Below are 13227 nucleotides of genomic sequence, written 5' to 3'. Positions count from 1 at the left end.
TAATAAAAAAAGGGAAAATATCCTTGTAATACATTATACATAACAGAAAAGCTGCTGCCTCCCATATTCTTATTGGCATTTTCTTATACAAAAATTCTGTAAAAATATCATTCGGGTGGAGATCTCAAACTTCAACTGTGGCATGCATAATTGAAAGAAAGAAAAAAGAAATATTACATGAAGTCATGGAAACCTTTCTCCAAATTGAATAAGAAGTGGAATCAGTATACTGCACCATGCAAGCGATTTCTCTTTACGCAAGAAAGTTCCTAATGGTATAAGAACTTGGGAGCATTATATTACGGATTGCTCTCGGATCATGACTAGATTCATCAAGCAGTGCAACAAGAAGTACCCCATTTGTGAATTGGGAGATCAGTGGAGACAGCATTTAGTATCCTTAATACCCTTCTAACCATATCCGCAGAAAATCAATCCTGGCTGTCTGGAAGCCTACTGAGAACGGAGTGCTCTGGTTTGTGTTCACATTCATAATCAAGATGAACAAATGCCCGTTCCACTTCAGGAAGTTTCTCTATTTTTATCTGTAGGGATTCGCCGATGGTATGGGCTTCTTTCAGTGGCAACTCTTCGGGAAGTTCGATGTCAACCTGGAATCGAACACAAACAGACAAGGGAATGCATGAGGGAGAGTTACTTCTTTAAATCTATATATAACAGGAAGCTCTATTGTTGAAGCTTGAAACTGAGACTGACCTCTACAAAATACAGAACACCAAAAGTATAAGCACGAACAGTGTCGATGCGCTTAACTTGAGGGTGCCTTATGACGAGATAAGTCAATTTCTGCAGGACTTCAGGAGGAGCTGATTGTCCCACAAGTGACACTGCATCCAAAAGACACCATAAAGTTGAGTATACGAGAAATAGAGTAGTTTGTAACTCGTAGTGTTGGTTCTTTACCATGATAAAGCTGAAAGATTACTACATCATCATTAGATTATTATGGTTCATAATCAAGCCCAGTCTAACATATTTTGCATTCAACCTAAGGATATCCATAGCTCACAAGAAGTTTTAAAAGGCTGAATTATGATAGTTCATCTAAATAATTAACCATTACAGAAGATTTGAATCAAAATTTATTCTCCTTGTTTGTTTGAACTTTGAAGCAAGAAAAGAAAGAATAGCTGGTAATTTGTTGGGCAATATAAACAAGTAGATGGAATCAAAACTGCGGCGAGGAAAGCAGGAGCAACCTGCATTTTCCAGAACAGTTCCAGACCAATTTGTCATTGTATAAATTGCAAGGCCGATGGCTCCGACTGGGTCAATCCACCAGAACAACTTATCACCAAGAACAGCCGCAACTAAACCAACTACATTAGTTACCACATCGAAATAGTGATCCTGGAACCATAATGCCGAGTTACCATACAGCTGAAAATATGAGAAGAGAAAGGTATAGATGAATATTAATATATTGTGCATACCTTTGCATAGGCTCGAACGATCTCATTTCTTGAGGCTTTGCAGTACAACCAGAGAGCAAGTTTTACCACAGTAGCCGATATCATAATTGTGTATAACCATAGCAATTGATTGGAAGTCATTTTTTCAGATGGTTTGTCTTCAACTAGTTGTTCTACTGCCTGGACCAATACCTGAAAGCCTATAAAAATGCAAAGATATCACAATTTATTTTTTCATAGCATAGCATGAAATTAAGAAATCAAGTGCCACGGAATTAAGAACAATCCAGAGTGGGAAATTACATACCCAGAGTGGCCATGATAGCAGCAAAGATAATTATGCCTACCGGTTGCACCCTCAATTTCCCTATAGGATACTTGTAGATATTGATGTTTTTCATGGACAGGTGAGCGAACCAAAGTATGCCACCAGCCATGAGATCCAGTAAGGAGTCCAGTGTTGATGCAGCAATGGCAATTGATCCACTCCTTATTGTAGCATAAATCTGCACAACATATTGAATGTGTATTACAATATATTAGGAACCCTGAAACACAGATATGTATTCTCTTCATCAAATTGTCACACACAATTCCAAGGGTAAAGTCAGCTAGTGGGATAAAGCTTGGTACGGCGGTGGTGTTGTTTAGTTGTAGAAAGAAAATGCATTACTTACTTCAAACAAGTGGTAGCAAAACTTACCTTGAATGCCAGCAGTATAATGTTTGCATAATTAGATATCATCATTGCTCTTTCATGTTGAACCTGTTCTTCATTTTCTTCCTCATCTATGTTGTCAGAGACCGCCAAAGAATCAACTTTCTCAAATGATTGTAAGGTTGCAACTTGTCTTTCGTAGTAGTCTTTTTCTCCTATAAACACGAAATAATTGGATCATCATAAAGATGAAAAACAGAAACAGGTTTAGTTGGGTACTCAATAGTAATATCTGTTTTGGAGCTGGAGAATATAATCTCTCGCACGAACAGGAACCATCCTTGTGTGTTGGTACTGCCAGCCCAAGGAACAAGTTACAGATGACAACTAAATCTTACAGTTGGAACATTATTAACTCTTATCATTATATCTTCCTTACTATCTACAAACTCCCTTTCAAATCAAAGAAGAAAAAATTCCTCATCTCTTAATTAGATCATCAGTCCACATCCATTCCTCTTCTAATTAACGAGTCGAAGCAGTTGCAAGATACCGAAGCAGACGAATTCATATATATATATATATATATATATAGAGAGAGAGAGAGAGAGAGAGAGAGACCCTTAGTTAAGGAGGTGGCCTTGGAGAAGTCAAAGAGAGAAGCAGACTCGAGATCAACGGCAGGCCGGAGCTTATCGGGGAGCCGGGCCACGAAGTCCTGGCGGAGGGAGTTAACGGAGTAGCGGCGGTCGCTTCCGTTGAGCTTCCGGTCGGCACTGCTCAATAGCCCAACTTTTGCCAAATCTCCCTCTCCCTCCATTCCTGTACTTACTCCCAACAAGTCTATCCCGAATCTCTCTTAATTCAACCATAAGTACAATAATTATACTATAATATACACAGAGAGAGAGAGAGAGAGAGAGAGAGAGAGAGAGGTTGATCTTTCTTAGGGAGAGGGGGGGGAGAAGTTGGATCTTTCGTAGGGTCAAGCCCGCGTTGAGTAGCTAGCTGTACGGTCGGCGAGACACCGTTTAAGCTATTTTGTCGTTTTCCCAATTATAGGTGAAACGGCAGTCTTCTCACCAGATCCTTCCTTTTCTCTGGAAAATTTGATGGTTTTTTATTTTTGTATAATATAAATATATATATTATTATACATGTATAATAATAATAAAATAAAAGGTGTATTAATATATTAATATTATCCCCGCGGGCAGCGGTGGACCCATATCATAACAAGAAAGAATAACGAAGGTGGGGATGGGTGGAAAGGTGCGTTTGTGGCCACGTTTTTGGTCCCAGGATTTCCGCCCAACCTAACTCACCCCCCCCACTTTGCTGCTGCTGCTGCTGCTGCTGCTGCAGCTTCATGTTATGTAAAATGTTCAGATTATAATATTTTTATTTAACTTGTTCAAAATTCACATGCATCTGATCTGACCTGACCGCCAAACCACAGATTGATTTCCATAGGGCTTGTTCTTGTGGCCTTGGTCCATGGTCACTGCCATCATATGTGCATGAATATGAATGCATGCAAATGGACAAATTATAAAGACAACTCAACATGCCCGCCTTTGCCTCTCTCTATTAGGTAGGTGGGTTAGTAATAAATTGTTTCCTCCCTCTGCAACCAAAGATTTATAACTCCCCCACACCTAACACCTCAGTTTTTATATATATTTATCTAATATGTATAAATAAATGCGATTTGCGATTTGAATGTGAAACCCAATATTTAAGTTTAATGAGTGTCGAGTTTACATATAAATTTTATATATTACTTGATGCGATCCAACAGTGGAAAACAACAAAGAAAGAGCAGTTAAATGAAGGCGTTTACTAAGCTAAGCAGAGGGAAGGTGGGTGGAGCCAATTGGGGGGATATTTTCAAGGTGAAGGTGTCAGACAGCAGATTCAAAGTGTGGAGCCCCATCTCCTACTCTCTCACCCTGCAATAAATATCCATTCATTATTCGGCGTTGGAAGCCGTCCCCCCATAGTCCATACCTTTGCCCCGCCACATGGCAATGCCACAGCTAGAAATGGGGTCACTGTTGTTCATATATATAAAGAAAAATTGTATTAATTAAAAAAAAAAACCAACCATGAGATTTGATGAAATGGTAAGAAATCTCTTAATCTTTAAGAAATAATAATTATTATTCATGTTGTTAAATAAAAAAAATAAAAAAAAATAATTTATCCCTCATTCTCTTTCCTTTCCCTATAGGTGTCAAAAGGGCCGGCCCGGTCCGGCCCGAGTCGGCCCACGGGCTTTTTAAACGGGCCGGGCCGGCCCTTTTATTAAAAGGGCCGGGCCGGGCCCGGGCCCTTTTATCATTGATAGGGCCCGGCCCGGCCCACGGCCCCCCTACAAAGGGGCCGGGCCGGGCTGGGCCGGGCCAGCCCGTGGGCTAGAGGGCCGGGCCGGGCCCTTAGCCCACAGGGCCTAACGGGCCGGGCCCGGTGGGCCCGGCCCTTTTTTTTTTCTTTTTTTTTTTAAATAATTTTTTTAAAAATAATACATATAATATATACATATATAAAAATTAATTTGTTTCTTTTTAAAATATTTTCTATCTTAATTCTTAAGTTTTAAATATTATTTCATTATTTTATATGTCTTATAATTTTTTTTGTGAATTGATATGAAAAGTAATGTACATATAAAAAAGAGAATGTTTATTTATAATTTAAATATATAAAAAATTTAACTTAAAAATTTTAAATAAATTAATTGATGGTTATTATTTATATATATTGTGAAATTAAATTTTTTAATATCCAATATCAATAATTACTAAATAATAACAAAATTAAAAAAAAAATGAGTAAAGGCCTTATTGGCCCATAAGGGCCTCATGGGCCGGGCCCATAAGGGCCCAACGGGCCACGGGCCGGGCCGGGCCGGGCCGTGGGCCCAATTTCTTTGGCCCAGCCCGGCCCCCCAATGGGGGCCGGGCCGGGCCCGGCCCGTATGAACAGTAACGGGCCGGGCCAAAGCCCGGCCCGTCACGGGCTGGGCCGGGCGGCCCGCGGGCCGCCCGGCCCTTTTGACACCTCTACCTTTCCCCTCTAATTCAAAAATAAATAATAAATTAAAAATCAAAACTGACACAAAATCGTAACTTCTTTCTAGTATGATAATAACTTCGTTCAAAACCCAAAACATAGAAAGAGATGGAAGAGAAAAAAGAAAAAAAATGAGAGTTTGATAGAGTCCAAATTTGGGTTTCATCAAACCCAAAACAAAGAAATAAAGAGAGATAAGAAAAAAAAAAAATAGTCGATAGAACTTAAATCAAACTCAAAATAAATGGTGAAATAAAGAAATTTTTTAAAAATAATGTCAATTAACGACAGTACAGAAAGGTTGGTGGCAACCAAAGTCGACGATAAAGGTAATAGTAGTGAGAGAAAAAGAAGATTTTATATATAAGAATAATTTGGTCATTCTTATAATATTTAACAGCATTGATTCACAATAATAAAATTTGCAACATAACAACATTAAACCTTAGGGTACTAATTGCATTTTTTCAAACATTAAGGATAATTTTTACAATTATCTCTAACCTCAAAGGTATCTCGTGTAATTTTTCCTAAATAAAAGCGCCTCTTCAATTGCAACTCTCTCCCTCTTATTCATTTATTAGACTGATAATATTTTTTAAGTAAAAACCAGCCTTTTACAATTAAAGGTGTACACATGATCAGTTTGATTACCAAAAAAATCGAATAGTTGTACAAAACTAAACCAAATCGAACCAATCAAACAAACCCAAAAACCGAACTAATTGAAAACTAAAAAAATCAAACAAAATTTGTAAAAATCAAACCGACCAAATAAACTAAACAAACCAAAAAATAAGCGAATATACTAAATTAATTTTCAGCCTTACTGTTGCCGCCAGCCACCTAGTTGGCCAGTGATTCCAATGATCGAAACTGATCATTGAATTTCTCCAACTGTAGTGGTTCATATATTCAAAAATAAGTTTAATTTAATGGTTAATTTTTTATATATCTAAAAATTAATATTATTATCAAAAAACTCAAGACTCGTTTGTGGAAAAACATCGCCAGCCACCATCTACGATGGATTCCAACGATCGAAATTAACCACCAAATTCGTCTTGGCTTAGTGACCCACATACCCAAAAAATTAAAAGAATCTAATAGTTGAATTTCAATATATTTAGCTTTTAATGTAAAATATCCAACCACAAAAAGATTGCTAGAAAACTTATCGAAGGGACGAAAACTCATATGTTGTGAATATATAAAGGAAACAAAGGTGGTTTGAGGCAATGGTGGTTGTCAAGCTAGTGTTAACGGGAGAGCACGGTGGTGCAAATCAAAGGGAGAGAAAGATGTTGGTAGCGATGGCCAATGGGAATAGAGTTGGCTGTCAATGTCAGAGGTAGAGAAGAAGGGCCAGCGTCAACGTTGGCGTCGACGTCGGAAGGAGCGATGAGATCCCCGAAGAGTTAGAGACAAAGGGAAAGAAAAAGGGCAAGCGAAGGCTAAGGCGAAAGGACTAAAGCATCAGTTTGGTCCTTTCGCCATTTTATCTATTTTTCTTTTATATTGCATCAAAAACGATATTATTTTATAATTTGAGTCAATTTAATTATTTTAAACAAAAAATCAAATTTTTGAGAAAAATTAATCGAACTGAACCGATATAACAAAAAAATCAAACGGAAATGACCAGTTTGGTTCGGTTAGTTCATGTAAAGCAAACTTTTGCTCTCCCCCTATTTACAACTAGGTAATTTAGGAAAAACAACTTCTCATCTGCAAAAGAGAAAGTCATTTTTCAAAACCTTAACTCAACACCGCCGCACACCTGCTCGACTCGCCAACTACCTCGCTATCGCCATCTGCTATTTGGCCACCCCCCCGCCCCCCCGGGGGCCCCGTTCGGCTCTCTCCCTCTATTTGATCACAGCAAGAGCCGAAATCCTCAAACGGATCGTTGCGACCACCACAGCGAAAGGTAAGCCACTATTTCAGTTCTCTCTATTTCAATTTTCGAAGTGCCAGTCAAACGGTGGAAATGATTTTCTAGTAAAATTTTCAAGTTATAGTCAAACAACAAAAAACAAATTTCAAGAAAATTCTTTTCTGAAAATTGTTTTCCTTGAAAACTGTTTTCTCTCAAGAAAACACTTTTTCACAGACAAACGGAGCCTTAATCACAATAATGTATCCATACTATGTGGATCCATTCCATTGATAACACAAGGAATGCTTTTTAATCACAAAGTTAAGGGATAATAGCAAAAATTATCCCCACGTTTGGGGAAAAAAAAGCAACTAATACCCTAAAGTTTTAATTGAAAAGGAGAACTAAAGCAGCAAGCACGGGAGCATTGTGTTTCATTAATACCCAAGACCCAGAAGCATCCAAAGTTCAAAAGTGGCTATTTCCGTTAGAGACACTGCCCATGATTCCTCATATTACAACTAGGAAAAGAAAACATCATCAGTTAGTTTAAAGGCTGAAATTATAAGAGCTGCTTAAGATTCATCGTATCATATTGCAACTGCAAAATAGAAACACCATATGTTACCCTGAAATTTTAAGGGTGCCAGTTTTCCAGACACGTTCTTGTTGGGTGAATCACACAATTTATGTAGAACTCTTCGCGAGCATTAGCAGCAAAATTTCTATCACACAACACTTAAATGACTCTTCTCCCATGATAGCAAAATCAAGATGAGAAGAAAGCACCTACCCAAAGACGGCACATTTCACTCCCAAATAGAGCCAGAATCACCTTGATCAAATGGAGAACTGGCCCGATGAGGAGCAAAGGAACTTCCAGAACAGCAAAAGACAACACTGTCACCTGTGTTTGACGATGTAATCAGCATGAGCTTCAGTTGGTTATGGAATTTTTGTGGGTACTCCCTGCTTGGGAATACTTCTGAACGAGGACAACTAATCATCTTTCCAGCTTCAATGGAGTATCAGAACTCCATTCATACCCCCGATATGGTATCTCTCAGTGAGACTTTCATCGCATTCAGTTTGAATCATTATCCATTGTTCAAGATGATCATGCAGCAGAGATCTCTGTTTTCAGATCACCCTGCTTCTGCTTTTTTCCACTTTGGCGGGTCAACTTATTTGACGCTTGATCAGCCTTGGAGACAATTTTTGAGACCGTAAACCCTGCAACTTCAAAATTAGTTGCTCTATGGGGAATCAAGGAATTGCGTAAAACAACATCAACTCCATCATATGTCCAAACACCAAAAAGAGCTTCTCCTTTAAGTGCAATAGCAAACCAACCAAGACCTGCAGCAACAATGTCCACATAACTTGAATCCCAACTGTAGCCACAAACACGAAATTCTTTTCTTGCCCATACCCCAAGCTCCTTAATGCGTTTCTCGCCAATTGGTGGCTGGAGCAAGAAAACACAAATATCACACTTAAAGGCATCTAAAAACCAGTAAATCATAACCAAATATTTTCTATCTGGAAATCAAACCTAATATGTAATTCTCCAACCATCCTAACTAAACCCAAATATTCAAGAACCACCTAGTTTGGCTTAAAACAGGATATGTTTAGGTCATTTGAAACTGAATGATGGTAAAATGTGCTACATATATATAACTGCAAGTTGTTGAAATATAGACAAGAACAATTGAAGTTAAGTGGCTGGGCCAAATTCAGCCACTCAACCTGATATTTCCAAGCATTTCATGGGTGAGATTCATCACTTGGGTGAAAGGGAGTTGACAAGGTCTCACTCGTTCTACAAACCATGAATGAAGATCAAACAAGAAAACTAAACAAATATCGACAATGGGGTGTAACATACCTGTAATTGATGACCAAAATGATCTTCCAGCATGTTGTGCACATTTTCAGTTTTCCCCATGTGAAGTGGAAGATAAGGTGATGCCCACACTGTAATATAAACAGAATCAACTGATGACTCGTCTATATCTAACCTCAGGAGTCCACCAATATGAACTGAATGTCCTGCCTGTGAAAATACACATGATAAACATTAGTTACAGATGTGTGTGATGAAAAAATCCAGTCAGATAAAGGATCTTACGGCTTGGTAATTGCAGAACCAACTAAAGTTAAATATAGTGATTAATAAGTGATAGGACCCAAAAAGTTTCAAATACTTGTTTCATCCTAGTGGTTAGTGCTTACACATTCGTCACTTGGTTGGAACTGATAGTTCAACCACCAAAAATATCAAATGACCAGGCTTCTGAATTCCAATTTCTGCCAGTGGAATACAAATTTAAGTAAACAGCTGGCACATTGTTTTCGGCTATGCATTCTTAGTTCAAGTTCTTAATCCGGTGATTTCTAATATATCTTATTGCACCCTGAAAATTTTAATAAAAACTCTTTGCTACAAATCCAACTAAATGAAAATTTAAAAATTCTACTATTCAAACTCTTTGATGCCGTTTCCTTTTTCTATCCACAGTACAAGAGGAACTCGCCTTGATCTCCATCATTTAATCTCTTAGTTCTTGGTAAAGGAATCTACTTCTAAAAGGTTACCATGATTTAGCAGTGGACATCTGTTAAAACAATGGCTATCTGATATAATTTTTCTGTTTAAAGGATGTGGCTATCAATCTAAGTACCCATCTTCTTTCATACTTCCTTATGCTACAAAGGAAATATATAAAACCAGATGACTAAAGATCGTCAAAAGGAAGAAAAGAACAGCAAAAAATCAGTTTTGCAATGACACATGATAGAGATAGTTAATTCTTTATCCAGAATAAAGGATTTTCACACGAATCACAATAAAGTTATAAATAAAATTTGTACATTTACTTGGAAAGACAAATGATAGAAATAGTTAATTATTTATCCAAAAATCAGGGATTGTGACATGAACCACACTGAAGTTATACATTAGATATGCACATTTAATTTAACAAATCATCAACTAAATCAAACTGCATCTTCTTGAATGATCAAAACAGAAAGCTCGGCATCTTACTGACCTTGATTCTATAGGTCCTGGGTTTCAACTCCTTACTCATGTGCACAAGTTTCTGCTCTTCCCTGGTTAACCTAGTAGAGATCTGATGAGGATGCAAAAGTCCCGGTGTATCGAATAACTTCACCTGACCCGGCAACACTCCCTCAACCCTAACAATCCCCAATGTAGTCCCAGGGACCGGTGCCTCTGTCAAATGCGTAACTTTCCCACCAACATGCTTCCCCATCGAATTGATCAACGTCGACTTGCCGGCGTTCTGTGCCCCCACCGCCCACACATGCCCCCTCGTCCCAGCCAATCCCACTACATCATCAAACAGATTCTTCAGCCCCCAATTCCTCAATGCACTCACTAAATGCACACTCGTTATCTTGTTAGCTCCTCCCTCTCTGGCCCTCGTCCGAACCCAATGCTCAAATCTCGTCGGTGACAACGACGCCGGTAACAAATCAATCTTCGTCACCACCAGCACCACCCGCGGCACGTTCCCGGATTTCCCCTCCTTCCAGGCCGCCGAATGCTCGTCGATGGTGGCCGAAACCAACTGTGCCACCTTCCTCGGGAAGGAGCCGTCAAAGTCGGCCGCGTCCACCACCATCATAACCACCGTCCTCGCCCCCGTAATCGAATTCAACTTCCGCCCAACCGTGTGATCGAAATCGAAATCCGGCAACAAGTTCTCCACCGTCGGGTCCTTCACCTTACCGTAATGCCTCAGCGAGTGGCACCTCGCGCAAACCGCCAGCTTCTGGGGCAAATTAGGGCTGGCCTTTTCGGGGCTTTCTTCATTTTCCTGCTCTCTGATAATGCCTCTTTTCAGAGAATACGATATCTCCGCCTCGTCGGCAACTGGAATCCGATGAATCGAATACCTATAATCGGGGTTTTTGGGGGTTGGTTTGAGGAAAAATCCAGGCAATTTCGGGTCGGAGCCCTGCATGGGAACACCACACCCATGGCAAATGATGGAGTTGTGATCATTCTGCGTCTGGGAGTCGGATTCATGGTAATTTCCGTCCCTGTTGAGGAGTAGAGTTGGGATTTGGGTGGGTTTGGAATGAGAAGAAAAGGGCCTGAAGCCGAGGAACAGGCGTGAGGGTTTTAGGGTTTTAGTAGGGTTTTGGGGTTCAACGACGAATGAAATCGGAATAGAAGGTTTTGTATTATTACATGCAAAGTGAGAGAAGGGAAGGAAGTGTTTGAGCTTCGCCGGCGGCGACGAAAATGAGAGACCTCGAAGTCGGACTATCATTTTCTTCTCTCTTCTTCTTCCCCGGTAACAAAATCATTTAGAGGCTGTTTGGCTTACCCTTTCTTATTGAGCAGTTGCCTTTTTTTTTTTGAGGTTAAAATATAAGTTATGTAAAGATTTTAAGTGGAGTAACGTTTAAATTAATAATATTTTTTATAAATATATTTTAAATTATTATTTATATAGTTATGTATTTAATTTAAAATTTTAATAAAATATTAAAATTTAATAAAAATATTAAAATAAACATATTATTGAATAATATAAGTAAATTTTATAAAGATATTATTTTTTAATAAAAATAAATTATAAATTAATATCTAATTAATAATAATTTTATCATTATATGTTGATAAATTATATATAAATGTTGTTACAAAAAATATAACAATTAAAGTTTGTGAAGTGGGGTTCACGTGAGCTCGGTGTCGGGTGAAGTGAAGTTCTTGTAAGAGAAGTTGCCTCAAGGGAGTTCGCAGCCAAGATACTCGCCGCAAGCTCTTTTGTCACAAGATTTCGCCACTAATTCTTTTCCCACAATCTCTTTTTCCACAAGGGTTTTGCTGCAAGCTCTTTCGCCACAAGGTTTCACCATTAGTTCTTTAGCCACAAGCTTTTTTGCCACTAGGTTTCGCCGTAAGGTTTTGCCTTCATCGCTAGGTCTCGTCGCAAGGTTTTGCCTTTGCCTCTAGGTCTCGCCACCAGATTTTGCCTTCGCCACAAAGTTTTGCCTTTGTCGCTAGATCTCATCGCAAGGATTTAGTTTTGCCCAAGGATTTGATCTCGCTGTAAGGATTTGGCTTTGCTACAAGGTCTTACTGCAATGATTTACTTTTGCCATGAGGTCTCGCCGCAAGGTTTTAATTTCGCCGCAAGGTTTTTCCTTCGCCACAAGGTCTCGTCGCAAGGATTTAACTTCGCCATGAGGTCTCGCTACAAGGTTTTGACTTTGTCACAAGGTTGAGCCGCAAGGTTTTTCCTTCGCCACAAGGTCTCGCCGAAAAGATTTACCTACACCACAAGGTCTCATCGCAAGAATTTTGCCATGTTGATGCTCATAAATGGATTAGAAGGCTCGCGGGAATCCTCGCTCGCAACGACCCTCCGATGCCTATGTCAGTATCGGAAGCAGATAACTATTCTCGAAAACAGTGAAAATGCAATCAATATATTGAAATTTTATCAAAATCGGAAGTCCTTTTCAATGTCCTATAGCTGGGTATTTATAAGGCACAATTCTCAATGATGCTTGGTACTAACACGTGTCACTTGTTAAATGAACCATGTTGGAGGTGTGTGATTGCAATCAAGTTTTTACTGCAAGGCCGCTTCTACAAATGGGGCTTGCGGCACACTGCCACAAGGCTGCTTCCGCAATGAAGGCTCGCGGCACACTGCCGCAAGTGGGCTTGTGGCACACTACTGCGAGCCTTTTTATTTTTTCTTTAAAAATTCTCACTTTTTCTCAACTTATTTTTCATGGCACAACAATAAATATTTTAAAATATATATTAAATATATAAATTTATATGTTATATATATAGAGAGAGAGATATTGAATGCAAAGGGGTGGAGTCACGGTAACGAATAAGGAGATCGCAACAACAACGATGACACTAAGCTGGAAGTAACAATGATGAAAGTTGACAATGAAGGAGAAGCGACTAGAGAATGAGATGGGAGATGATGTAAGAGTGTAATATTTGAAGGGATAGAGAGTTGTAAATATTTGAGTTGTTTGACTTATCATTTTTTTAGTAGCTTTTAAGCTATCAGTAATATAGTTATATATTTGGTTTGAAATAATTAATAAACTATAAGAATTTGATAAAAAAAAAGAAAATAAATATGTTGTTGAATAATGTAAATAAATTT

At 38.7% G+C, this 13227-nt stretch overlaps 2 protein-coding genes across 3 annotated transcripts; both read right to left on the bottom strand.

Annotated features, from left to right (window-relative positions):
• Nucleotides 1–40: 40 nt before the first annotated feature.
• Nucleotides 41–3027, bottom strand: LOC127797438 (metal tolerance protein 4-like). Its single transcript, XM_052330344.1, has 7 exons — nt 2713–3027; nt 2137–2306; nt 1741–1939; nt 1455–1633; nt 1221–1371; nt 718–848; nt 41–611 (listed from the first exon to the last, which is right to left on the bottom strand). The coding sequence occupies exons 1-7, from the start codon at nt 2909–2911 to the stop codon at nt 432–434; spliced, it is 1209 nt and encodes a 402-aa protein (XP_052186304.1). The 5' UTR covers nt 2912–3027; the 3' UTR covers nt 41–431.
• Nucleotides 3028–7291: 4264 nt separating this feature from the next.
• Nucleotides 7292–11409, bottom strand: LOC127798541 (GTP-binding protein BRASSINAZOLE INSENSITIVE PALE GREEN 2, chloroplastic). Of its 2 annotated transcripts, XR_008022411.1 has the most exons (4): nt 10102–11409; nt 8937–9104; nt 7674–8513; nt 7292–7566 (listed from the first exon to the last, which is right to left on the bottom strand). XR_008022411.1 is itself a non-coding variant. In XM_052332166.1 (3 exons), the coding sequence occupies exons 1-3, from the start codon at nt 11350–11352 to the stop codon at nt 8163–8165; spliced, it is 1770 nt and encodes a 589-aa protein (XP_052188126.1). In that variant the 5' UTR covers nt 11353–11409; the 3' UTR covers nt 7590–8162. The 2 variants fall into 2 exon arrangements, 1 of the variants encoding a protein (XP_052188126.1); XM_052332166.1 differs by lacking the exon at nt 7292–7566 and having other exon boundaries at nt 7590–8513.
• Nucleotides 11410–13227: the final 1818 nt, after the last annotated feature.

Source organism: Diospyros lotus, chromosome 3 (assembly GCF_014633365.1).
Source record: "Diospyros lotus cultivar Yz01 chromosome 3, ASM1463336v1, whole genome shotgun sequence".
Classification (NCBI taxonomy): Eukaryota; Viridiplantae; Streptophyta; class Magnoliopsida; order Ericales; family Ebenaceae; genus Diospyros; species Diospyros lotus.
This window is presented reverse-complemented; position numbering and strand designations above follow the sequence as displayed.

Bases quoted from the DNA above. Each gene is read 5' to 3' on its own strand.
- LOC127797438 (XM_052330344.1), bottom strand. From the start codon at position 2,911: ATGGAGGGAGAGGGAGATTTGGCAAAAGTTGGGCTATTGAGCAGTGCC. The intron at 1,634-1,740 runs GTATGTAATTTC...GCATTTTTATAG, and splicing joins TGCTATCATGGCCACTCTGG to GCTTTCAGGTATTGGTCCAG. The intron at 612-717 runs GTCAGTCTCAGT...GTTCGATTCCAG, and splicing joins GTGTTCTGTATTTTGTAGAG to GTTGACATCGAACTTCCCGA.
- LOC127798541 (XM_052332166.1), bottom strand. From the start codon at position 11,352: ATGATAGTCCGACTTCGAGGTCTCTCATTTTCGTCGCCGCCGGCGAAG. The intron at 9,105-10,101 runs GTCAGTAAGATG...GTATTTTCACAG, and splicing joins CCAGGACCTATAGAATCAAG to GCAGGACATTCAGTTCATAT. The intron at 8,514-8,936 runs GTATGTTACACC...TTCTTGCTCCAG, and splicing joins ATTTTGGTCATCAATTACAG to CCACCAATTGGCGAGAAACG.